The sequence below is a fragment of the Trachurus japonicus genome, chromosome 15 (assembly GCF_045865225.1).
Source record: "Trachurus japonicus isolate A0001 chromosome 15, Traja_1.0".
Classification (NCBI taxonomy): domain Eukaryota; kingdom Metazoa; phylum Chordata; class Actinopteri; order Carangiformes; family Carangidae; genus Trachurus; species Trachurus japonicus.
The window spans coordinates 21,211,087-21,237,085 of NC_140921.1; the positions used below are offsets into that span (position 1 = coordinate 21,211,087).

At 44.3% G+C, this 25,999-nt stretch overlaps 1 protein-coding gene across 2 annotated transcripts in view; it reads right to left on the reverse strand.

Annotated features, from left to right (window-relative positions):
• Window positions 1-24,292, reverse strand: part of mcu (mitochondrial calcium uniporter) — a 57,849-nt gene extending 33,557 nt beyond the window's left edge. For both annotated transcript variants that reach the window (XM_085800421.1, XM_085800420.1), the window contains exon 1: window positions 24,167-24,292. In XM_085800421.1, coding sequence (XP_085656547.1) covers window positions 24,167-24,283 — 117 coding nt within the window. In that variant the 5' untranslated portion in view covers window positions 24,284-24,292. The remainder of the gene's footprint in view (window positions 1-24,166) is intronic.
• Window positions 24,293-25,999: the final 1,707 nt, after the last annotated feature.

Below are 25,999 nucleotides of genomic sequence, written 5' to 3' on the forward strand. Positions count from 1 at the left end.
TGTGAATTATGAGCTTTTTGTATCTGCAAATTATGTCCTGAAAGGAAAACTTTGTCAACATCTGGCCTATTTCATAAGACTAAGTTCTGAGACTGTTCATCTGTCTATAGAATAGGATTGTCAAGCAGACCAACTACATTCATATTTTCAATTTACATAATAAAAGATCAATACTTGGTGTCCATGTGTTAAAAAAATATTGCCAGACAAAATATCGCAATACTACACAAAAATCGAACATTTCCCCCAACCTTAGAGTATACAATAAAACATGTAAACATCCTTTGCAGCTACATCTAAGAACATTTTTAGCCTTGGTGTTTTTAGCCACATTTGATTTACAATCCCATTTAATCCTTTTTAATAAACTGTAAATGGAAACCTGCACATCGACATGAGGTGAGCATGCAAGCGCCTCACAAAGAGGCTCCATGTAGCTGGTTGGACTCCAGCTGTGACCCCGCGGAGATAACCACTAAGCCACCACGCTGCCAGTACATGCAAGCTTTAGGTTAATGAATCAATATAATCAGTAAAACAGCTTATTATGAGAAGCATGGAACGAGAAGCCTCGGTACAGCAGTAATTCTCTAATGACATATCTGCTGTGTCCTTTCTGCTATCAGAGCTCCCATCTATGAACGGTTGTCTTCTTAATACCTTCTCCCTCTACATGTTATTACACACACAATTACCTTTCCTTTAACGACTTTCAGCCTTCGGTAAATTACATCTGACAAGCAAGGACATGGCTTGGATTATGCCCATTTGAGTGTTTTTTTTTTTGTTTTTTTTGCCAGTGGTTATGAACATATCTTTACACAAGGAACACTTTGGTAAATTGGGTCTGTAGATTCCCTCACACAAATATACTCAGGGACTGATATGTGATTTTAATTGGTGGAAAATCTTTTCTTCTCAGCGTGTAGACCTGCACGTTGAGGCCCAGTCAAGCTCAGACATTAGCTACGCTGCAGAGGTGCTGTAATAGCCGCCGCTGATGACATCCCCCCCCCAGCTCTCAGCTTCTACAACTGCAAACAGCAAACAAGCAGAAAGGGACTGTTGAGGACACTCAGTGAGGATAGACCTTCCATTGTTCACAATAATGTGAGACAGTCTTTTCAGCACAAGCAGGAGCAGACTATTCACCCGTTTTCAACTGACCACACACTGTCCAGCCCAAAGAACGAGCATTACAGCTTTGGCACCGTGTAATATCACCCTCAACATTAAGATAGCCCATGGACCTTGGTACTCAGATAGCATGTTTCAACGGGATTACTCCTTTTCCCTTATCTGTGACAAGTCAGGCATCAGCTCACACAGGAGGGGCATGCGTTCAAGACTCCGACTGTTGTAAAGTGTCTGTGAACTGTAAAGAGAGAATCCGTCCTCTGGTTCGTTGCTGTGGAGGAGGAACAGCATTTGTTGACGTGATGCGGGATATTTACTGAAGTGAGGTCTCTGCCAAGCAGCCAAAACTGACTCATTTTTCCATCCTGGCAGTGAATTCAAGCTGCAGCAATACACTCACAGAATAATATGCCCGTATGGGTCAATGAGGTAAAAAAAAATACTATAATAAGGTGTAACTTATAGTGGAATAAAGGTGAGGCTATGTAAGGTGTACAAAATAAATATGAGAAATCACGTTATGAGATCTACCAATAGGACTCCACACTAGACCATTAACTACACAATGGAAAACACAGTGCAAACAACTGAACATTGAAGTCCCCTCTGTTTGAAGTAGGACAGATGGGTCGGCTGTACTTTCATTACCCTAACAATAGTGCAGACACAAATAAATGATCTTATTGTGCAACAGGGCTGAAACACGCGTTGCTATAAACACAGCAAATGTTTATTGCTACTGTAAAGCTGTTAGTTGAAACTCTTGTTTTACATAGAGAAGATAACATCCAACAAGCATGAGTGTGATTTAAAGTCTAACTAAATGTCCTTCTAAACATGCAATGTGCACAAGCCAATCTGAGAAGTAGCTGTGACCTCTCTGCGGCAGCAGGTCTGCGGCCCTCTGAGGGGAGGCCGCTTCTATTTCTGTTGATTAGATTGCCACAGAGGAGAGAGGACAACAGCTGCTCTCTCTAGATACCGGCTTCAATAAACTGACTATGATCATACAGAATGTATGCACGCTCACAACGCACCACTTCATTCTCCTGATAACAGAAAAGCCCCCAGACAGAGAAGTCCCATCTCACAGCACCAACAGATTTATTTTCTACTTTACACAAACCAGCGACTTAAATACAACCAAAAGGAAAACATCCCATATTATTACACAGCCCGCAGAAAAAAAAACACAATTTCAAACTTGCACTAAAACATAAGTAGTTCTGTCGAGCTCAAAGCAGAGCGGAGGAATAAAGCGGTGACTACATTTAGCACTATAATTTGGCTTGATATGTTTTTATTAAAGCAGAAGTAAGCGATCCGGTCGTTTTGGCTAACTTTTTGTCAGCCGATGGAGTTAGCAGCCCCCGCCCTCGTCATGGATCTATTGGTCCTCGTCCCTACGTCACCACATTCACGCACATCCCTTGGCTGCACACACAGCCCTTCATGCCGTTCTCTCTCCTCATTGGATAAAGCTTGTAGGATACAAGGAAGTATACAAGAAGTTTTCTCCTCGGCTTACAGCAGAGCAGAGTGACTGACAGACCCGTGTTTCAGACCAAACACTCTATATAAGTGATTGCTGTCAGAAGATATAACTATTTAAGACTTATATTAACACAAATATTCCGCTTACTTCTGCTTTAAGTACATATCAACACTGTATCTATCTATCTATCTATCTATCTATCTATCTATCTATCTATCTATCTATCTATCCGTCCGTCCGTCCGTCCGTCTCTCTATCTATCTATCTCTATCTGTCTCTCTCTCTCTCTACTCTCATGTGATGATAAAAATGGTGCATAGTTTGTTATAATTGGGATGGCGCTCTAGCCCATGCAGCACTAGCTCTGGGGGTAGGGCTGGCTGAGGACACTGTCAGGACTTTGGGGTGGTGTCAGGTCACAAATGGTGGTACCAGTCGTGCGAAGACGTGTGTGCATTCAGAAAAAGAAAAAAAAAAAGAAGTGCACGCCAAAACAGAGGCCGAGCGACTCAAACTTCAATTTTGTCGAAGTGGCAAAAAGTTGAGCTGCATCATGTGCGACACATTGAGGACTGTGAGACACAAAAGGTGCTTCATTCTGCTTCACAGTGAGAAAATAAATGACCTCCGGCTGTTGTGTATTGAGCTGCTGATTGACTTATAGCTCGGTGTGTTATGAGCGCGGCGCTGCTCTGGGACCAATCTCCACAGATCACAGACGCATCAGACGACCCAGACCCAGACCCAGACTCTGTCCAGTCCACAGCTCACACACACACAGCGTGACCGGAGTCAGGTAACTCTGATCACACCATCTCTTCATCCATCAAGCCTCCCGTGTCGTCACTGTGCTGCGTTCGACACCTCAGCGCAGCCTGATCCTGATCCTGCATGGGCACATGTTTCATGTTTATGCGAATCCAACAGCCAGGGCTAGACTCCAGCATTTTGTCACCTCTGCACATTTCCCATGCCTGAACCGACATGATCCCCGGCATCTTTAATTACTGGAAACGACTCATCAGCAAGCAGCCAGAGGACTCAGATGTCTCCTTATGCGAGATATCTCACCGCTCGGATTGGCTAACGGCTAATCGTGGATGTCACAGATGCTAAGTTAAGAGGGCCTCCGTGTGAGATTGAGCAATCGAACGGGCCTGAGGGTGTGCTCTGTGGAGACGGCATCAGATTGTGTTTTTCAGCACCATCTACCTAAGACCCCCCGACTGGACCGGCCTCAACTATTTCAGTTGGAAAAATGATTCCCACAGATGCTAAAATGTCTTGTACACTCTTCATAGCTCATTGAACCACAGCAAGGTGAAAAGTCCCAACAAGTAAACGCACAAACTCAAGTCAAATTATGTGTTAGAGCAACATATAATAAACAGATTTCTAATTCTGGCACACTTCAGACGGTGAGGCAGCCTGGGTCTTGAGTGAGAATATCAAGTGTCTTATAATCTTCTTCATAAATGACTAAATGATGCAAACATCTAAAAATAATGCACGCCACAGCAGTAGCTAAGTTAAGACCAATGGGAAAGTGTGGAGAAGCCAAGAAAGCAAATGAAATCCAAATTTTCTACCACACGTTTAAACCTGAAAATAAAATCATCAATGACAAGCCATGGGTAAAGAAGAAACAGTGGTTCCTGTGTGTTGGTTTTGTGGGTTAGGCAGGTGTCAGAATATGGCAGGGGCGTGTGTCGGTCTGTGGGTGTAGATTAAATCATTTCTGTAGATGAAGAAGCTGCAGAGAGATAAGTGCAGACAAATTAATGGGTCTGTTCCCACCAGTCAAGTGAATTCACGGCTGCACAAGATGCTAAATCGTGTCCTATAGGGAGAGAGTCTGCCATTGTAACCTATTGTCACATCCTGTTGTCCTCACACAAGTTCACATCTGCACAGCTGCTTAAATATTACATGCCGAGTACATACAGAGAATGATGTAGAGTGAGTCTGTTGTCTATATGCTTTATCTTTATCTTATATGTCAAGTCCTGGAAGCTGCAGGCTTTTCAAAGGCTCTCCATCAAAGTGACCGATATATATATAATAAAAATTTAAGTGATTCACACACTCTGATCTGCCCATCTCTCACCATCCCCTTATCTTCCACTCTCAGTACTTCTTCCTGCCTTGCTCATTCACCCTCTCTGCATCCTCCTCGTACGAGAGAGAGAGAGGCAGTCAGCCCCAGGGAGATAGCAGGGGAGTGAGAAGGAAGGGTAAGAGGACAAGAAAGTGGGGAGGCTGCAGGCAATCACTGGTCACCGAGAGGAAGGATGAAGAGAGTGAGATAGGAGAGGGTGAAGAGGAGAGTTAAATGAAATTTCCAACACATTAAGCACACCCTGGTACCCACTGACTGCACATGCAGGGTATAGAGGGGGCTGTTGAGAGGCTGCTGGCCAATGACCGTCTTCTAGAGCTAAGGAGAATTGATCCAGTTGCAGGGTTTCCCCCGGATGTTCCCAGATGATAGGCAGGCAGACACATAAAGACAGGAGGCTGAAGGACGGACGGAAAATAACCTGTGCGGGGTAAGCCGAGAGGATGAAGGACCCAAAACTGAACGCATGATAGACGCTCACATTCCCAGTGTACCCAACTGTCAGCCTCTTCTCTCAAGGACTTGTAGACATTGTGACTGTGTGTGTGTGTGTGTGGATGTACAAGTGCAGGAAATTTGCTGCAGGGCTGAACAAAGAAAAGTCAAGCTTCGTCGAGGTTCCAATATAAACCAGACAGAGGGAGAGGAGGCTGCACAGCCAGCGTCTCCTATTCCACCATTTATCACCTGGACACTCACCTCACCTGCATGCGCACGTTATGTGATGCAAAAAAAAAAAACTCACCGCCCTTCAGCCATTTATTCAACTGTTTATGTGGGATGCACGCCGTATAACGCAAACAGGGTCACGAGGGCGGGGAGGGGGGGGAGCGCAGGGAGTGAGGCTGACAACTTAGCGTTGCCTGCTGCAGCAGAGATGAATGGGCCGGGCTGAAAACTGCCTTCATTCATAATGGAACATGGCAACAAAGCAGCTTCATCCCCAGGTGTCTCGAGGACTGAAGGAGCCGGACAACACACAAAGAAAGGAAGGGGAGGGGGGGGCTATAGAACGGGGAGGGAGGCCTGCGTGTACAGCACAATACCCAACACATCCCAGAAAAAAAAGTCCTACATCTACTATGAAAATATTGTTCTGATTTACTGCCCCGGGTGTTATACCCAAATAAAGCTTTTAAAAAAAAGCATTGCTGGTGTTATCAGAAAGCTGGAATGGCCTGGAAATGTCAGAACAAACACTGCTGAGTTTATAACGCTTGCTGTTCCATCTATCTTTTAAAAAAAAGGGAGGAACGACTGGAATATGAAGAGGAAGCGGGGAAAGACAAAACTGGATTTCAGAAACAGACTGCAGTGACAAGGTAAGAGCTAAAGGAGAGAAAGAGAGAGAAGGGGGGGGGGAACCTGCAACGACGGAACCAACGTGCTGTTTGCTTAACATGATCCAGAAGACACACAGACACCCTCCAAGCCGTGGAGATGCAGCTAATGATCAGCAGCACTGGGAGGAGAAGCGTGGGCATGAGGGGGAGGAAACACAGGCAGAGAGAGAGAGAGAGAGGGAGATGGAGTGAACACGTCAGAAAGAAGAGGAAGGACCATGCAGGGGAAATTTCAGTCACAGTGTGTGTCGCTGCATGTCTGTTGGCCACTGTGTGTGTGTGTAATCATTACAAAGCGTTCATTCTTTGCATCAGTGAAATCCACAAATAGCAAGTACCACCTACTGGCACAATGCTGTATGAATAGATGTGTTCTGATATAATAGTGAAACAGAAAAATAAAGGGCCTATTCCATACATACAGTATACACATATACACACACATTCATATATTATGTATGAAGCTTTGAACACAGCCAGCAGTTGCATGTGTGGGTCTATAAAGTAGCTGCTTACAACAGCCTGCAGCTGCATGAGCTACATAGAACAATGGGTGTCTGCTCGCTGTGTCTCCGCAGGTCGAGTCTCACACAGGCAAAACAACCATGTATCCAGATTGCTGTTCCAGTAACCATACGAGTCTGTAGGAGACCACTGTCATCACAGCGTCACAGCAGTGCGGCTCAAATTTGACTACACTCCGAGCCTGTACTGTAACTCTATCCGTCCGCATGAATCAAAGTTTTATGGGCCTGTCATTTGCCTCTGCTGGAGCTGTTTACCCTACCGACATCTTCTGTGCAGGATGTTGCCGTATTAAAAGCGGATGGGACGTGCAGGGTCGGTAGTTGTTTTGGGATTGTTGCCAATTTGCGTATCTCAGGCCTCTTACAAACAGCGGCCCATCCTGTAATACACCTATAATGACAATCATAATCAGTCAAATTAAAATACATTTTAACAACACTGACCTCCCTCTGGGAAATACATTAAACTGGCTCCGCTCCACGCCACACAGGGCGTGAAATTCAAAACGCGGCATCGTCGAGGCCATGCGAGTGACCTTATCACTTCTTAAGCTGCGACAGCTCGCGCCATATGTCAAACTACTCTCCCCATCTGCAAATCTTTTTTTAAATTGTGCATTAGTATATTAACAGGCTGATTGATTGAGCGGATCATTTACATTTTAAAGATTCACATGGACAGATTCTGTAGGTTAAAGAGGCCACATCATTACCAGCCGCTCCCACCCTGCACACTCCCTCCTCCACTTGACTGAAGGGCTTGTCCTCTCACCTGCAGTGTTTCCCCTCTCAGAGCGGATCATTATATCACACTTTAGCCATTGTGATGTGAGCTTGTATATAATTTTCCACTGCCGCCACACATCAGGAAGCAACGGCGCTGACCCGCGGTGTTATGGCCCAGCTTAAGAGCTGCTGTATTTTAGACACTGCAACTGCAAGCTCGACACTTTGTGCTGCTCCACCACATTAAAAGACTTCCATGAGTATGGTATGCTGAGAATCATGTTTTAGTCACAAAGCAGAGTTTAAATGTTGCAAAAGGGGAATGGTATTAAAGGCATATTGTGTAGGAATCATTCCCATCTAGCATTGCGGTTATATATCGCAAGCAACTCAATCGTATTTTTCATGCTGCATTCACGTGAAATTGGGCAGACCGCAGACGGACAACAGCCGCTGCACGTAATGGCATAAACAAGCCTCTATGTAAACAAGTGGTCCGTCAGCACGAGGCAAAACAGTATGACACAGTGGTGACAATATGTTGTCATTACCTGACCCACGTTTTACCGGCTTTCTCTCGACTTCTGTGACTAAAATGACATCTGGTTTGTTACCGACGGACGTCTGCACGTGAATGCAGCATCAGTGTAACGCTCCATTCCTCCTCACTGCGTTACCACGGTGACTTTTCACAGACTCCACCTCGACCTGAGCCGACAGCTCCGGTGTCTCCGCTGAGTTTCCGTGGTTTCCTACCGTCACGCTGCCACTGAACGTAAAAACATGGCGACACCACATGGCAGCCAGCACCGAGCTTACCCGCTCCACGTAGATATGAATGATATGAACGGCTAATTCAGAGCTGAAAGGAACACTTCAGTTTGTTGATGGGGGGGATTACTGGTTAATGAAAAACAAACTTTTGAATTAAATAATCGATTTTCGTGAATAGATAACAGGAGAAGTTACACAATGTCCCTTTAAACAAATTTGAAAAAAACAAAAACACACAAAAAAAACTACTGCAGACATTTAACCGGGATAAAAAGTGACACGAAGACAACAGGTGCTAAGATAATTTGGGTGACCTCAAACCTCAGTGTGACTTCCTATCGTGCTTCACCCACCAAGCCACGCTCACGTCACAAGTCTTGAGCCAGTAAAGGTATCACAGTCAACGCTTCAACACGCCTCTGCCCCGTCTTGTTCTGTGTCTCATCACAGAAGAGGCCTTGTGGCTTTTGCTGTCTGTTTTTATATGTGAGGGGAATCTTCTCACGCTGTTGACATGCAAAACACACTTTGGTTTGCAGAAAGATGTCAGGCGAGCACATGAATAAATACGAAAGCGTTATGAAGCAAAATGGCAATAAAGAGACAGACTGCGGAGATGAGACTCCATGCATTCGCCCTGTGGGTTTTTCTGACAAATGCAAAAATAAGCAATAGAAAAGATAAAAACCTAGGCAGCAGCAACTCTCTTTACATCATATTTGACAAAATAATAACTTATTTAATTTTGTATCAAAGTGGGTATAAATTTGAAGGAAAGCCTTATAGGTAAATCAATAATTCAAGACTGGAATGAAAACCGCCTGCCAGTGCCTGTGCATCGTAGCGTTACATTTATTCCTAACAGCCGGCTCAAAGGAGGGGAGTGAAGAGTGCACAGCAGCGCAGCGGCCATGGTGGCCAGGTTGTAAAGAAAGCTTTCAGCTCAGTACATGTCAGCATAGAGAACTGTGCATCCTGCTAGATGGAGACTTTCCTCTAGTGAAACAAATGAGCAAAGATGGTTTGTTCATGCAGCTTATTACAACTCACTTTTTAAAAAAATTATTGTTAGGTGACCTTGAGCAGCCTTCATAACTACGATGGGATGAGAGGAGTCGGGTGACATAGTACAAAGATTTTTCTGAAACCAGAGTCATTTTTGTGTCTGCCTCATTTCACATGACCCTCTCCACAGACTAGAATTAGAAGCTGCAACAAACTGTCTGTGTGGTTGTTGAAGCTGGAGGGGCCTGTTGGCCGGATGAGATGATGATGCTAAATAAATGAAGAAGCCATTTTTGCATGAGAGAGAGAGAACAGGTGAGAATGTGACGGATAACCTCGCTGTCTGTTTGTAAAAGATCTCTTCAATGTGCAAAGTGTTACCCAGGCAACAGCAGCCTGTATATGTACTGTAAACCTGCCTGTTAGTCACAGCCATGCGCACTTCGTGGCCTTGGTTTGTGGCGAGCAGATTTTTTCACAACCTCGTAAAACCAGAATTTAGACGTTGATTCAGTACATTGCAACTTCAAAAGACTAAAAACACTGTCATCATGTTGTCGTTACATATGGGACATAAAAATATACCTAACTCCCCCTCTCCTCTTCTCACATAGTCTTCCTCTCACTTCTTCACCTCAACCTCCTCTGCACCTCTTTGTCTTCCCCATGCAGTTCATGTCCAGGTTGGGATTTCCCCCGGGTTTCCCTCAGGACCCAGGTCGGTGGAGGCACTGATCCGCTCTGATGCTGGGCTCAGCTCTTCTGCATCCTCACTGCTTAACTTTTTTCCCCCCTTTTTTTCCCTGGGAAAAAACAACAGTCAGGCTGAATCCCTGGTAACCTTTCCCTGAGGAGCAGATCGTTTTCTCTCCCTGCATAATAAGGGTAGGTAGTTATGGGGCTGAGTTGTGTGTGACCTACTACACATCAGGTAAAAACACCAAAGGAGATACACAAATAAGAGGGTCAAAAAGATCTATATCAGCTGGGTTTTTGCATAAGCAACACAACCCTTTTATTTCTTATTTAAAAACCACAGAAACCGTAAACAGCTGCACCCACTCCAAGGTCAATACCCCACAGTTCTGTTAGAGGAACAAGAAAACAGCTTCAGTGAAACATTCAAATAATATAATATCGGCCACATGCCGATCATGTGGCCTCTTTTAAATACCTTATGAGCAACATAATGGAGCACAATTGTACCGAAGCAGACGCATTTAAATGCCAGTGGGTCACGAGATTCCAGTGCAGTGCAAAAAGAAAACCTGAGACGCTCCTCTTTCTGTCTCCTCTCTCTGTGTGTCTGAGACTGATCTATGAAAATAAGATTTTGATCTGCATTTCTTTGTCTGGCTTCACTGGATCTTTTGCATGTGTGAGGGGAAGGAGCAGGGCTGCATCTGCTTTGCATACAGTCTGTGCATGCGTGCGGCATGAAGCAAGCAATGCTGAGTAAACTTTACCATCTCAGTGATTTCAACCTATTACAAGGACTTCCTGGGGTGGAGCAACCAGCAGAGAGGAGCCAGGGTTGTTTTATTTTGGCTCTCCCGCACTGCTATGGAAACACTGTCCTGACAACTAGATATGGAATGTACAAACATACAGAAACCAGTCCAGAGTCCTGTCCTGCAGTGCACACTGGCTCTTTGCTCACAAAGCAAAAGCCCAACGATGACTGTCTCCATGGAAATATGTTCTCCAACAAAGTCTCCTCTCCAACCATCTCCTCCATCCTATTTATAGCATGGTGGAGTGCTGGCTAACTGGCAAAGGATGAGTAACAGTATAGTGAGAATGGAAATGTCTAGTATCTCGACTGCCTTTCTTTTCCCTCACAGCTTCATTTCAAATCAAAGGCTCTGAAACAAACGTTCAAACAAACGGCTGACTGGTTTCTGTGTGTGTGTGAAGCCGCGGAGAAGCTTGTGTGTGTTGTTTCAAGCTGATGCAAGGCCTTCAGGGTATGCGACGACACGTACACACACATGCCAGACATCAGAGTGAAGACAGCAGGCAGCGGGGTCACCGCTAACCTCCTCTCTGGCAGACGGGCTGTGGGACTCGGCCGTTCGGTGCTTTTTTGACCTTCATGTGTGGAAAGAGGATGAGAAATCCACAGGCATGTCTGAGGTCAGCAGCTTCTTCCTCAACGTAAAAGCCAGGAGAGGATGTGAAGCCGGCGCTTGCAGTAAAATGAATAGAGATAGGTATTTCTCATTTCCCTCAGAGGTCTGTCAGAGAACAAAGAGCTGGACTCGCATGGCTGTAGCACAACTACAGCAAAGCCCCAGCTTATTAAAGTGAGTAGCAAAAAAGACCTTCACCTCAGTGCCTTTAAAGTAACAGTCAGAGTCTGAACATGTTGTAGTGTCCTCCCCCAGTCATGCTGATTTGGGGCTAATTAGCATTAGCCTACATAAATTAATGATATCACGCTGCGGTTGCAACATAAAGATGAGCGACGACAAACAACATGGAGTTAACTCAATGACCGAGAACAACAATTATGGCTGTCAGCTTTCGTTAGCAAACACACTCACTCTCAGTGTCCGCTAATGAGACCACGGGTCGCCGTCATTTTACTCAAACACTGCCATATCTGCTCGAGCCGCTGCCGGCTGTTCTTCCTGAATGTCCCTTGTTAGATTGATGGCCTGATGATACGGCCACAAGTCCAGAGTTAAGTGCTCTTTTAATCCCAAGAACAAAAGAATTTTCGAAATCTTTTGCGACGCACAGTCACGTCAGACATCTAATCACCAATGGATTATGGCAGCGGAGCTATTTACATAAGCAATTTAGTTACTGCCTCTCTCGCCGGAGGTGCCTTTGAGCTGAGATGAGATTGTATCTCTCACACATCGTCCATTCTAAGTCCTGCCTGACTTTCACATACAAAAAGGAAGAAAACCACTTTCTACCGATTCGAACACTGTTTCAGAACAGGTCGTGATAGATTGGCCTGCTAAAGTTGGTCATGAAGTCAGGTCAAACCATATAAATGTGTGTTTACAAGCACTGTATGTAAATTATAAGAGACATGGTCTACAGATTTATAATGAAGAGGCAAATTACTTTAGTCAGTATCTCTGGTTGTATTAGGTCACTGTGGTCAATGATAAAGTTAATGGGCAGAACCGATTTATGCAAATCTTATAACTACAGGCTTTTTGCAGCACAGAAAAGTGGCCTACCTTAATTTAGCTGACTTAACAGGAAATTAAAATAAATTTTACATTTTATTAAAATGTGCAATATTAAGTTCTATGACTCAAACCCTGATGGGAGATTTTATCCATTATCCAGAGTGAGATGACAATTTTGCCACTCAAAGTCATGCATCAGTTCTCAGTTCAGCAACTGTCAAATAATTTAATTTTACAATAGATAGAGGTGGTGTTTGGATGTTTTGTGAGAAAAAATTATATTGAAGGTTGAGCAATGCATATAAATGGAGGAGCTGACTAAGAAACACTGCAGTACAGTTGTCAGTAACACTGCATTAACACTGTCCTGCCTCTTGTATAGTCAAAACTGTGTGATGCAATAATTCTGCAGTATTTCCCAGGCTGAGCAACATTTGCTCAAAAACCCCTCTAATAGGATTATCTGGTCAAAACCTCAAGTTCAACAAAGAAATATAGAATGCCATATAAAAATGACTGGTCGGTTCTGAATGAGGCTGCAAAAGTGCTGAGGCAGCAAAAAGAAAAGCCATAACCACCAGCACTGCAATAACGTATATCTAACCCCTCCCCATCTCTTCTCACGCCAGCACGAGTCACGACCTCGTAGCCCAGCTCTCTGATAGTAGCCAGCCTCACTCCATGTGTGTCTCCAGCCATTGATCCTCTTGTGCTGATACTGGAGTTAATTAAAAGAAACAAGAATCAAAGCTCAGACCCATGATTCATTTAAAAGTAGCAGTTAAGCAGTCAGATGAGAGCGGCCTCTTATCAACAGAAAAACTATTAGAATCAGACCTTGGAGAGTGGATACTATAAAAACACACTATAAAGCAAAAATGCAATCTAAAAGATGCAACTTGAGGGATAAGAGTCCATTGTTTGACAAAGGTGTGCGTTTTTGTCTGTTCCCGTCCTGGTGAATCCCCCGTGTGTGCTTGCATCTAGCATGGCAGAGCTACAATCTGGGTAATTACAGTGCAAACAAACTGGGCGCCAGGCCGAACAGAGTCTTGCTTTCTGGGGCTCATTGACTCCCTGGATGTGCTCAGAGTGTGATCAATCTCAGTTAAGGCTCAGTTCTTGACTTCTGGTTGTGTAATGAGCTTGCCGCGAGCATCATTCAGAAAATACAGACAGCTCATTTCAGGCTCAGAGCAGGCTGGTATTGGGAACGCTAAAAGGAATAAAACAGAAACAGCCAAGTTTTGTGAGTCAGCATAAATGGACCTTGAAATTTCTGGATAAAAACAACTCTGATGTACTGTGATGTTTGTGGGTGGCAGAGGTCCTGTCCCCCCACCATGAACAACACTGTGTGCACTCTGAGATACAGATTTATGTTTAAAGAGCATCGTCACCTTTCAACTAGACAGCTTCAACTCACCATGATGACACTATGACACCATCAAAGAGCAGCTTCACATGAAACAATGGCTTAAATGGTTGAAATAGACTGTATAAAGCATGGACGTAGCACCAGTGACGTCACCCATTGGTTTGGGGGAGTCTGTTTTGTGATCTACAAGCATTTGAAATGCGCCATTGGATTTTAGTGGGATTGTAGAGAGTAACTCTACGGGTCAGCCGGCCAAGAACCCGCCCACTGAACTCGAAGCAACCGAGCCAAACCGAGCTAGCCTCAGGCTAATCAGCTATAGGCTAACAAGCCCAGTTGCAGCTACACGGTAGTCAGCCCCAAGTCCGACCCGACTGTTAACTGCTGGATGTAGCCGCGGGCCTCTGGGTGTAGCCTAGCCTAGTCCAGCCGATGCTTTAGCAAAGAGCTAACTGCCGGTAACTGTCTGCAAACCTGTCACTCAACGTAACCACGCTCCAATTTATGTAAGAATTTTAAGCCTAAACAATACCAAAACGGTTATGGTACAAACAAATATGTTTTTTAAACCTGTAAAGTCGGCTATTTTAACTTGGGGGTCAATGGAGAATTGCTCACTTCTGGTCCCAGCCCTCAGCAGCGGCCGAGAAACTGGTATTCAACTCCCCCCTTGATGGTTGTTGTGCCCAGAGGTAGGCTACTACTTCTTATTATTTCGCAATTTGATCATGACAATATGTGATACCAAATCTACTTAGAGTTCAAATACTCCGACTTGTGTCAAATGTGTACACTTCTTGAATTTGCTCTTAGTACGGAGCATGGAGTTGTACTGTACACAGGTTTAAACAAGCTGCATTGTGATGGCTGTAACTAATGGGTGCACTGCCAACAACCACCGAGGGTAAAAAGTAGCAACATGAGCCGATGGTGAGGAGAAAACAACACAACAGCCGTCTGCCTGGCACCACGCCTCCCTAAGCCACCGTGGAGAGATAATTCCTCCCAAGTCAACACACACACTCCCACTAGCCACAATGACCTCAACACAAGTATGATGATGTCACACTTCTCCGTACATCCTGTTTAACCATGACCAGCAGGGCCCTTATTTTCCTAGTAACTAAACACCACTGTGTATCACACACACACACGGATGTGCATGCAGATTTCCGGCCAGCAGAGCAGCCTCCTCTGTCTCCTGCTCACCTCACAGATCAACCAGCTTTATCAGAGGAGACACCGGCCTGGTCTCCCAAATCACCGCAACAAAAGGTGTAACGAACTTGAAAATGTCAAGCTCTCTTGCCATTAACCTGCTACATCGATCCGGCAGGAACAAAAGGACTACTTATGAGCTCATGTGGTGGGGTGGGGTGGGGCAGGGGACATCCACACTAATAATAAAGCATCATTTAAGATTGCAGAGGTGTAGCCCCTTTTGAAACGCATGTAAATTTCAGTATTTGAACCGCATCTGTTTTGGTTAAACTATAACCTAATGGAGCAGAATTGTGTCCTTGAATAACTAGCTACGTGTTCCTCCAGTAGAGTTTCTTACTGACCTCTATGCATGCATAAATAATTGACAGGTTTATTATACTCAAATCAGTTAGTGTCTGATGTTTAAATTCTCTTGCTTCAACATGATCTAATTTAGACCATGACTGAGTGATTTTCTTTGTCCATATTATATGTTTACATTCTATGGATTTATGAACTTATGGACTATGAATTGTGGAATTTTAAAATGTTTCATGTATATTTGTGTATTGTAAGACTTAGCTTTTCTTTCCATTGATTATATAGGATAGGGTACAACTTTCTCAGGTGTGTTGCACTTCACCTGGTCTTTTTAGATGTGGAAACTGTTTTTGTATTGTCTATGTGTTGTCTACTGTCTATTTGTGTATCACTCTTGTATAGTAGTTTGTGGTCTGCGTTTCCTGTGTAGGCCTATTTGTTATATGTTACATGTTGGGACTGCAGATGGAAATTAGCTGTGAGCTAAATCTGGTGCAATCATCTCTTAATTTTCTGTAAATGATTAATGTCATTGCACAATGTCCCCTAAATAAGCTAGAAAAAAAAACAAAAAACAACTTAAATCACTCACATACACACATACACACACACACACACACACGGACTATATACTATATATATTTACTCACTAATTTTGCCAGAAACAGGGGGTAATGATCCTCTGAATAAAACTCCAATTTCAAGACAAACTGTGTCTGATGGTTAGATATTTGCAATAATCCTTTCAGTTCTGTTGGCATTGACATGGGAACACCGTAATGAGAGGCAGCTTCGCTCAACCACTTTCTCTTCAACAAATCGAGGTGAGCCTGAGGCCGGAGGAAACCTCACATCACAGAATCCCAGCATTCCTCTGAACATCTTCCCAGCCATTACTCCAATAATCAGCGAGACAGGGCTCATTCACACATTGTAGGCAGCATTTCCAATTAAGAGTTGTCTCACTCCTGACAGCGAAGCCAGCGTTTTCTCTCCCGCTGCTCCTGCCGTCTCACGGTGATGACTCTCTTCTCGCTGCCCGGCCCTGATATGATTGTTTTCTGCTTTTCGTTGCACAATTGTAATTCACTGCTCTGTCAGATTCAATATGCCATATTGTTTTCAATTTAACAAACAGTGCAATGTAGATAAGTGGGAGCGAGCGTGGTAGGAAGGAACGCCGGGCAGTTTGTGTTTGGAGGATACGGCTCTGTCACGGGACATAGACGCTCAAGGATACAATAATCTGATGATGGTTTTTTACTTTCATTTGAATACAAACTCCATCCAATCATGACTAAAGGCCTTCTCTTTTCTTAGTCATTTAGATCTATAGTTAGAAGTATTTAATTAAGAGGCTCTTCCTGTGAGTAAAGGTGAGGACATACCTGAACTGGAAAAGTAACATTTGGAGCATCAGTAATCAAGCGGGGAAGGCAGAAATCATTCACAAGGTTAAAGTTGTACCGATTTATCAAAAGCATAATTATCACTATCCATTGTCAAGGTCCCTGCATGAGGCAGCATCTGTCCTACTCTGCAGCCTGTATTAATTCACCCTGAACTTGTACAAACAACAAACAATCGATCAATTCTTCCTGAAGGAGAGGTCAACCCCACCCAGCCCTGGCGCTAATTAGCTCCATATTAGAGAGTCTTGATATTTGCAGGGCAAAGTTCTATCAAATCTAACTGTGTGAGGAAAAGCAAACAAGACAGGATCGATGTACGACGGGAAGCAAAATGCATCTTGTCCCGTTTTTGGTGATGTGGCACCTTGGGAGCAGCCAGTAGGTGGACGACCACCACACACGAGCAGACTCAGGTAACACACATTAGCATATTCATGACTGTTTGCAATTCATTCTGCCCTATTTTCGAGGTTCTTTGGCCCTGCAGATACAATTGACTCTACCCCTTCCTCCCCTTCACATAGTTCCTCTATTGTACTGTTGTTGCTCCTGTGTAATTTTCCAACTTTCCACATCCAAAGGGGCCGACAACAATACAGGTAGCAGCACATCATTTCCAACTACGTTATGCAGAATTATGCAGAGTTATTCAGAGGATAAACTATATGAAAATCTTGTCAGCAGAGTTGCAATGCTTTCACAACTGCAGTACGTAAGGTATATGTGTTGACTAAACGGTAGCAGAAACCCTCAATGTTGAAAACTCACATCACCTCACGTAACTAGTCTGTCGCACATTCTCCCGCCGATTTGGACACAGCTGACCTTCGTACAAGCTAAATCTGCCCCGTCTAATTTACAGCTCTCATTTGGACTGAAGCGTTGCCACAGATTTGTTTTGCTGTCAAAATAATGAGCCCAATCCCCGTTTCTAATGGCATGAAACGCTGGGCTGTCGATGACCTTCAGGTTCTCTAGCGGCAGCCTCACCTGCCCTCCTGGCAGAGGACGCCACCAGCCCAGACGTCCCAGAGATGAGAGGAGGGGGTAACCAAGCGTTGCTGCCATCCATCATCGCATTACACACGTTGGCCTAGTTTAATGTCCTTTTCAGACTTGACTGGAGACACGCTGGGCCACACAGAAACACGGGAAGCAGCTAATTAGTCGATGCCAACAGCAGAGGTTCACCAGTCATTTAGCACTTCAAGGGTGAAATCCCTTCTCGAGTATTAATGAGGACTTTGTCCATCACAATAGTCTCATCCATTACAATGCTGCAGCATCTCCGTAATGAACAGCTGATTACAGAAGCATGTGGCCACATCGTCTTGTGAGGAGTCGACTCTAAGCATTGAAATAATAACTGTGTATTCAAACAGGGTGACAGATGGGGGATATTGCTGCAGCAGCAGCAGCAGCAGCCACGCTTGCTAAATACTGAGCACTGTCTTCAGTAGAGTGTCTAATACTACACATTTCACCTTCCAGGACAGTTCTTTTCCCTATAGGGCAAACAGCTGGTGAGCGTGAGAGAGGTTACCGTGCTGAGCAGGTGCCGACTCAGAGAGCTCAGGGAAATTAGAAAAGAAGAGCACAGGGGAAACAGGACACGCACTGGTAGGCTATATACTGTATATGTTGGGAGATATGGAAGAGCCCAGAAGGGGGAGGAAAAAGGACTATTTTCTCTCTGAAAATACCTTGTTTGGAAGAATTATGTAACCCTTTAGCTGCAATTCACAGCTGTTAAGGAAGAAAGTGTCAAAATACCTGCAGTAGAAGCTGCTTTGTATGTTGTTCAAACTGGGCTGCGTTCGATTGCAGCAACACCTTAGGCAATTAACCAGAATGTTAAAAACATAAAGGAAAGCCATGAGATGTTGTAATGTGTTTATCATTATACAATATCCAACAATTACAGCGTGATGATGATCCACTTTAGTCGATGGGATGTCAAAGCATTGTCAGGATATCGTCTTTTCAATGCTTATTTCACACATAACTTGGCTAACAATGAATTTTTGGCTCACACGTTTCACAGGCCTGTCAGCTTAATTGAAATGGAAACAGCGAGGAGGTAGGATGGTAGAAACTGTCAAAAAATAAAGAAAGGAAGAAACAAATGTTCCGCTCTCAGCTCCAGAACACCTGCCAGGTCGGCCATACAACTCCTGAACCGCAGCAGACCTTGGAAATTACTCCGGCTACCGCTCGGCGGGGTGATCGCCACCTGAGCTGACAGGAGCTCTGTCAGAAACACAGCCGCCGAGCCGGGGGCCATCAGCATTTCATCACTGCACCGATATGACAACAGAGTCTTGGTTTGATGGTGAGACAATCCGTGATGTCAGCAGTGAAGGTCATGAGACGAGAGCACTGGATACACATGTGGTAACCAGGTTGTTTTAGAGTCAGCAGTCTGTGTTTTCAGTAGGCCATTAGTAAGCTGTATCATTGCCTCACCCTTTGACTAGGGCTGGGCAATGTGATTGTGTGCCAAGTAATTAAATAAGGTGGTGGTGTAACCTTTGATCACTGAAATTGTTTTCCTGCAATATTACAATCTGACTTCATTTTGTTCTGCCTCCATTAAAGCAAAAATGATATAGTATATAAGGTGCTCAGGCTGAGGCTTAGTGCATCTGTGTTGCCAGCTCTGCTTACAGTGAGGCTGGACTGACACGAGTTGGACAAGGAGGACTTACAAAAGTAAACACCAGGTAGTAGTTTTTTTTTTTAAAGGGACACTGGGGAAAGGATTAGCCGCCATGAGCAAGATTAAGTCAGCCAAGGGTTCTAAATGTCGGTTTCGATACCTTTTTGCTTAATTGCCCAGCCCTATTCCTGAGTAAGCACAGCACTTTAATGTCAAGATGACAAATGTTAGATGTCCTCTAACAAAGTGAAACACTAAAGTGGGCGTTTGGCCAAAGTTCAGCCGAGTTTCCAGAGCTAATTATATCGGATAAATTTGCTTTGATAAAGACACTGAGCGTGGTATCTGTACGATCTAATGCACCAATATAACTGTTATGCCGTAACTTCTATTTTTATGTTGTGATGTGTATGGAGTGAATTTAAAAGCGTTGGTTTGGTTTGCAATGATACGTCTCACCTGTTTCTTTCAAGTAAAGAATGTGAGGAATTGTAGATTACACAACTTCAAACATCTGTGGTGTTATCCAGTGTGCTGTTGCACCTTTCAATATTTCATCTCCCAATGTCTCGTGCTGCTCGTTTTGATGATCAAATGATGAGCTGCTGTGTGTTTACTGTAAGTCCACCTTTCACACTGATCCCCCGCTCACATACAAACAAATGAGAGCAAACAGCAGTGGCAAAAGGACACTCTGCTTTACGCACAACACAAAGCAACAGAGCCTCTGGGGAACCAATTCCAATACAAATAACACAAAACACACAGGGGTCAAAGCTTGGGACACATTCTAGATTTTACCAGGCACTGGGGCCCTATAGAAAGGAAAATGTAGTCATTTTGTATCTAGACATTGGTCAAACTAAGATAGGTAGGCCGCCGCTCATGCAGAATGCATGGATCAGCATGCCTGCCTGTAAATACAAGATTAGACTTTTTCCTCCGCTTCCCGTACAGTTTTCTGCAGCCCACTATCTAAAACTAATTCAAAAAGTGAAAAAGTCGGCCGTCAGTAGTGGACCGCACCGCTCAGTTGTAGATATCGGTCTGACCCAAAGGTGGAGTGCACTGTAATATTTTTGAAAGCATCTCTGAATGATAACAGCAATTTTTCATCCAGCGTTTTAATAGCAGTGGTCTATTTACAGAACTGCTATATTGCTGATCTTCTTTTTGACACGCTGCCAAACTCATAGCTCCCGCTGCTAGAAGACGGTCGTCTTTAGTGTGACCTCTCCTGAAGTTGTTAGGACTTTTATTCTGCAGTTTACTCTCATCTTTATGCCTCGGCTTCACTGAATTAGTTCTGCGTGTCGTTTACTAAACACCTCCTAGCAGTTTATACATATAGCAAGTCTGGTCCACCAGTAGACACTGTATAGTAATGTGGAAAGTGTAAGCAATACATAAAGCCATATCAGGAACATGGCCCATTATATATGGCCTGAATGGAACATCAGGTCAACGAATCAATCTTTACTGTAACTTTACCTTTGTCTGACTTGAAACTGTATCACATCACTTCGTCTCATATAGCCTCACAAGAGTGTGTGAAACCCTTCAGGAAAATTCAAATCAATTTTCTCACCCACGTACGAAAAACCCTCCAGATTGCACTTCATGCCCATTACAATTGCGTCTGTGTACAGATGGCAATCCGATATCAATGAGATGATGGATCGGTGAGGCCGAGCTGGCCTATAGCTATTAAGATTCTGCAGAATCCATATGATAACATCTGAGGATATACATGCTGGTCATCATCATTATCTGTCATGTCATGAGCAGTCAATCTGGCATTAGCACTGAACACCATCAATTATTTTCCTCACACGAGGGGGCCACTCACCTGTCAATCAACTCTAAACTGAAGAAAGAGATCGTTAATATGCCTACATTGCAGCCAATACGAGACTCCATTCATCATTTCACGTGAAAAGGTTTCATCTTTCATTCAATACACCTGTTTCCCCTCTGTAGTCATACATACATGTAAATGTGATATTATAAACAGAGTCAAAACCCAGATTGCCCATAGAGGGCAGGACCACATTAATGAAACTGCCAATGTGGACAGGTTTATCAATCATTCAACTGTCTTATCACCTTCAGCAGACAACAGCCACTAGCCGACAGTCACTCTCTTATCACACTAATCCGGATAACTTCAGCAGGGAGCCCGTTAAAGCAGCAGGGATAAATTAGTTTACTCCTACACTGATTGGATTAAAAACCAGGAGTGGGCTTTGACCCCTGGCCCCAAAGACTGCAGCCACTAAATGCTCAGCTTAAAAAAAACAGCTGTGTAATGTAATGTGTGTGTGTGTGTGTGTGTGTGTGTGTGTGTGTGTGTGTGTGTGTGTGTGTGTGTGTGTGTGTGTGTGTGTGTGTGTGTGTGTGTGTGCTGTGTCAGGTTAAATGGAAATAAATAACTAAAGTAAATGATGATTTGATCTCTTTGACTCCAAAGTTCACCCTGAAATCCCATTTGTTGTACGTAACTGAGGCAAACATCGATTCTGTTTGCACATACTATAGAAAATACCACTTCAACCTGTAAGCTATAGCTCTTTTATAACAATTATCTATTCTCAATGACTCAACTCTTCTGCAAAAAAAACTTCCAGACAGCAGCGTTTTATATGACAGCTGACTCAATAGTAATCCAGTGCAGGTTAAATATGAGCCCCTGGAGCCCACAGTCTTTTTTGCATCCCCGAGGAGTTGACCTTTCATGACCGGACCACGTCATAGAAGCAGCAGTCAGCTGGCTCACTGCTTCAAATTGGGCTTAGGATAGCATATCTGTGTCTTCAGAGGCCCATGTCCCACCAACAGACAAAATGTTTAATGGCAACTCATTAGCAGATGTCCCTCTGCAGCTTTATAGACGCAAGTCTAGAACCGGAGATTTCCCACACTGCAGCGAAGGACTCATAACTGAGTACAGAGGTTCGGCTGTCACACAGTGACAGGCCCTGATTTTAAGAGCTGCAGCAACGCCTCGATGGATGAAGACACAATTTGACAGGCAAACAAAACTACAACCTGAGCCTAGCGAAATAAAATGAAAACCTATTAGGGCCAGATCTGCCGAGACACAGCTCATCCCGTTTAATATCTTTAAGGTTTAAATAGTCCCACTTATTTTAGAAGAGGGGTGTATGCTTCAGCTCCACAGAGGCAAATGTGTCCTATTAAGATAGTTCACAGTAGGTGACAGTACTAGGGGCTGGTGTGGAGATCTGGACCAAGTGTGTGTTTTGACAGCTACTTAACCCGCAGACTGGCCTGTTTTCACAGGAAAGGGAGCCTCGTTTGATTTCACAAGGCCTGTGGCGAGCGTGCGTGTGTCAGTCTAAGGGAGGGGTAAGAAAAAGAAAGAAAGAATAAAGGTGATCTCGAGCCAAATGTAGAGCAAGAAAAAGGAAGACATAAAAGGGAGTGAGCTGTGTGACAAAGGAAGACAGTAAAATAACACAGCAGTTTCCCTGGCTACAGAGAGGGGGCAATTCTGTCCTGGGCTGCAACAACTTCCTCATTCTTTCACATTCAGGTCCATCCTGTGATTCCCCCCACCCCCACACCTCCTCTCTCTCTCTCTCTCTCTCTCTCTCTCTCTCTCTCTCTCTCTCTCTCTCTCTCTCTCTCTCTCTCTCGGGCAGCTGCTGAGAGTTTCAGCCAAAGAAGAGGGTCATGTGCAAACCACTGCACTACAATAACAGCTCTGCACACACACGATAACCTTCCTGTTATTGTAAGAAATTCTTAGCCCGCATCTACTGCTGACAGTGGCTGTGCAATCGGCTCGCAGGAAAACCCAGGATCTCCCAGCTGAATGGGGAAACACCCGCAGGGAGGGGAGAGAAACAGCAGGCTGGCTGGAGAGTCTGACATCATAAGTGTAGGCAGTGCATGTTTCTGCGAAGTCTCATATATATATATCTGTGTGTGTGTGTGTGTGTGTGTGTGTGTGTGTGTGTGTGTGTGTGTGTGTCTTTTCCCCTCACACCAGCACAACTGTGGTGTTCCTCTCCACTCTCCAGCTCTGTGCAGACATTCATTATTCTGAGTTTCTGCTGCTGCTGCTGCACCAACACGCCGCAGTTCACACACCGTGTAGCAAAGAGATGATAAGAAAACTGCAGCCAAAAACACACACACACACACACACACACCACAAAAAAACCCTTTCACATCACACATCCACTCTGCAACTGTACAAAAATAATAATCATAACAATAAGACAACCATCCTCGTCGGTCGGCCCAACATCTCCTGCAGAAGAGAGAAAAAAAAACACCTTCAACGAGCTCACATTCACATTCACATTCACATTCATACACAATGAAAAAAATGTCTGCAAAGTTGAAGGACGAGAGAGAGAAGATGAGGTGTGAGGCTTTATGTGGAAGCACACAGGGCAGAGAGAGTCTACATACACAGGGCTGGTTACAGTAAACGGCGGGGCAGCGCCAAAGGGGGGGTGGGGGGTGGAGGGGGGGGTGTTGATGGGCTTCAGCAAGCGCTCACTCAAAAAAAAAAAAAAAAAAAAAAAAAAAAAAAATGCATTGCCTCTGTCAAAGCTCCACACGTCCCACTGTGGATTCAAATACCCACACGGCACCGGGTTGGGACACATATCATGACTCATCTCGAGCCTCACCTTCCGCTTCCTACAGCTCATTCTCAATGAAAGACGCGGACGGAGGGGGGGTGAAAAAAAAAATCTTGAAGCTAGTTAGCTTTACTTCCTTAGCCAGCCCGACCGCTGCCTTCCCTCCCCGGCCACTGCCAGCCTCCCTCCCTGTCTGCCCGGTCCTACACCTCTCTCTCTCTCTCTCTGTTTCTCTCTATCTGTCTCTCTCTCTCTCTCTCTCTAAGCCTGTGCGCTACACACGTCCTGGGACTTACCGGTCTTATGTGCTGATGATGTCGCTGTGAAGAGACAACAAGTGCGGGGAGGCTGCCGGCCGCCGCTCCGCTGCTCCGGGACAACAGGAGTACTGATCTGCACACTTTAGCAGCCATCTCTGTAGTGAAACCGAGACGAGAAGGAGACTGCTGCGGGCGGACCGAGACGCACCGAAGGGAAGAGGGAGGGTGGTGGGCGGGTTTTGCGGGGCTGGACTACTGCTTCGTACACATGCCCAGTGTTGCACCAGTATGCATAGATAAAAACACGTCCTGTGCCTGGCTAATTCAAAACAAACACATCCTCGGACCGCAGCAGCCCAGCACTCAGCTACTCCTCCTGTACTGAAGGTCACAAAAAATGTCATATTATAAATTGATTACAGACGTAGTGCACACGTGACAGTAAACAAAAGTGCCGTGATGGGACAGTGGCTCTCAAAGTGCTGCATTTGCATGAATAATTAGACCATATTCTAGCTCAGTAGAGGAAAAAAAGCAACATAAATTAGCCTATATCAGTGCTTCCTCTTAGATTTGCCTATCTCTCTCAATGGAGAGAAAAAAATCCTGCAAGATAACGTGTAGTTTCTGGTGTGTAATGTGGTGAGTTTGCCTTCCCCTTCCAAAGCATACATATGCACACAATAGTGAAAGAACCAACTCATCATAAGAAATAGATCCAAAACCTGCTTTAAAATCATTGACAGTAGATCTACAGTCAAGATATCCTCTTTTTTGTTTGTTTATAAAGTATTGTTAAATCAAAGCATGTTATTATTATAGGTTACTTGTCCATAGCTGAATGCTATAGGCTACTGGCTTTCTCAGCTATTGCTGGAGTAAAACTTGGCACTTAGTCTAGAGGTGACTTCGCTTCAAAGATTTCCAGCTGTCATGAAAGAGACAGACACAATATAACTTGTCCCTCTGTTAGGCTACGTCTTGGCAGGCCTGCTGTCACTGGCCACGCCATCCATTCTCCCACAACTGTGTCTAATATTAGCCTGTCCTTCAGTCACTCTCACTCCTGTGACTATATGTCCCCAAAGAGAAACCTGCTGGATCAAATCTAATTGAACTGATCTTCAATGAACTCCAATGACAGCAAGGGGAGCTTCTTAATGTACAATCATGGTAATGCATTTCAGAGCCCTTGCCCCTATGGTAGAACATAAGAGTGAGCAGTCAGGTATGAAGTGCTTTGTTTTCTGTAGACTCACCCAACCACTGCAAATGCAGGTAATAGAAGTGCTAATGGGTCTGTTTGGTCAATGAATGTCAAGGAGACTCCCCTCAGTGGAATGTATCCTGTCCTGCTTAATCTTTGACCAAGCCTGTCATATAATAGCTACCGCCCGCCACACCTGTATTGGTCAAGGGTGAAACAGATAGCATACAGTAAATCTTGAATAATTAATGTACAAGCATAAACACAATTTGTAACTTTCATTGTTGTAATACAAAGATGGCTCCAACTTTAGAGAATAAGAAAAACAAATAGAGATTTGGTTTTTGTTGTAATAGACTGTGGTTGTCTTCTCTTTGTTTCCGAAATACAACTGTAATATTTCATTGCTCCAAAACCTCATACCAGTTCCTTCTGTAGTTCTTCAGGTGCAGTGCATCAAGCTGTGTGGGCGATGCAATTTAAATGCAAATTCTCAGCTATGGACAAGGACCTGCTCAAGGCCTCGAGGCTGCATCGATTCACAAAGCGAATCTTTGTGTGATGCCAAACACTACCAAGCACAGTCTCAAATAAACCTTTACACTACTGTACCACCATAGAACGCATTTACACATGATTTGTGTCAGCAGTTAAAATAATAG